At 40.1% G+C, this 930-nt stretch overlaps 1 protein-coding gene across 1 annotated transcript in view; it reads right to left on the bottom strand.

Annotated features, from left to right (window-relative positions):
- Positions 1-100: 100 nt before the first annotated feature.
- Positions 101-930, bottom strand: part of LOC119589340 (protein bunched, class 2/F/G isoform-like) — a 2,990-nt gene continuing 2,160 nt past the window's right edge. Inside the window, exon 2 of the mRNA XM_037937959.1 lies at positions 101-136. Within this exon, the coding sequence (XP_037793887.1) occupies positions 101-136 (36 nt within the window). The remainder of the gene's footprint in view (positions 137-930) is intronic.

The raw sequence follows: 930 nt of genomic DNA, 5'->3' as shown, positions 1-930 counted from the left end.
TCTTAAGGATTTTTTTTGGGTTTTGGGGTTTTTAGGGTTTTGGGTTTTTAGGGTTTTGGGTTTTTAGGGTTTGGGGGGATTTTTACGGGGTGGGGGATTGTTAGGGATTTTGGTATTTCGGGGATTTGTGGGGATTCTTAAGGGATTGGAAAATTTTAGGGATTTGGAATTTTTTAGGGGTTTGTCGGTATTCTAAAAGGATTTTTAGTTTTTTTTTTTTTAAGGAAGAGTTTGGATGAGATAGAATGATTCAAGTTTTTGTTAGCTGGAAGGGATTTAAAAAAAAAAAAAGGGTTTCAGGAGGTCTGCAAGGGTGGAATCGGAGGAGGAATGTTGGAGTCGGAGGATTGGGAGGAGAGATGGCGAGGAAATAATTTAAAGGGATTTTAGGGATTTTAGGGATTTCAGAGTTTGGGTTTTTTTTAGGGGGGGGGATAAGGGGCATTTCATCTTGGTCATAAAAATCAGAAATATTCAATCTTTTCGAACCAAATTCTGAACGAGGATTATTAACCATTCAGACTACAACTAATCTAGATTTATATCGATCTTAGAAGAACTCTCGCAGCCAAAAGGTCGAAACAAAAAGAAACAAAAAAAACGACCCATTTCCAAAACCAAAAAATCGATTCCCAAATCAACTGACAGATTCCCAAAACAACTTATCGATTCCCAAAATATTTGACCGATTCCCAAAGCAGATACTCGATTCCCAAACCAATAGACCGATTCCCTAATCAGTTAGCCGATTCCCAAACCAGCGGACCAATTCCCAAAAACAAATGTCCGATTCCCAGACCAATTAATCGCATCCCAAACCAACTGTCCGATTCCCTAAACGTTTAAGCGATTCCCAAAGCAAGCGATCGATTCCCAAAACGGTGACGTCACGAGCCAATGAGAAAGAGAGGCGGTCAAGGGGAGAGGCGG

Source organism: Penaeus monodon, chromosome 25 (assembly GCF_015228065.2).
Source record: "Penaeus monodon isolate SGIC_2016 chromosome 25, NSTDA_Pmon_1, whole genome shotgun sequence".
NCBI lineage: Eukaryota > Metazoa > Arthropoda > Malacostraca > Decapoda > Penaeidae > Penaeus > Penaeus monodon.
Note: the sequence above shows the minus strand (reverse complement) of the source record. Positions and strands in the feature narration are given on the sequence as shown.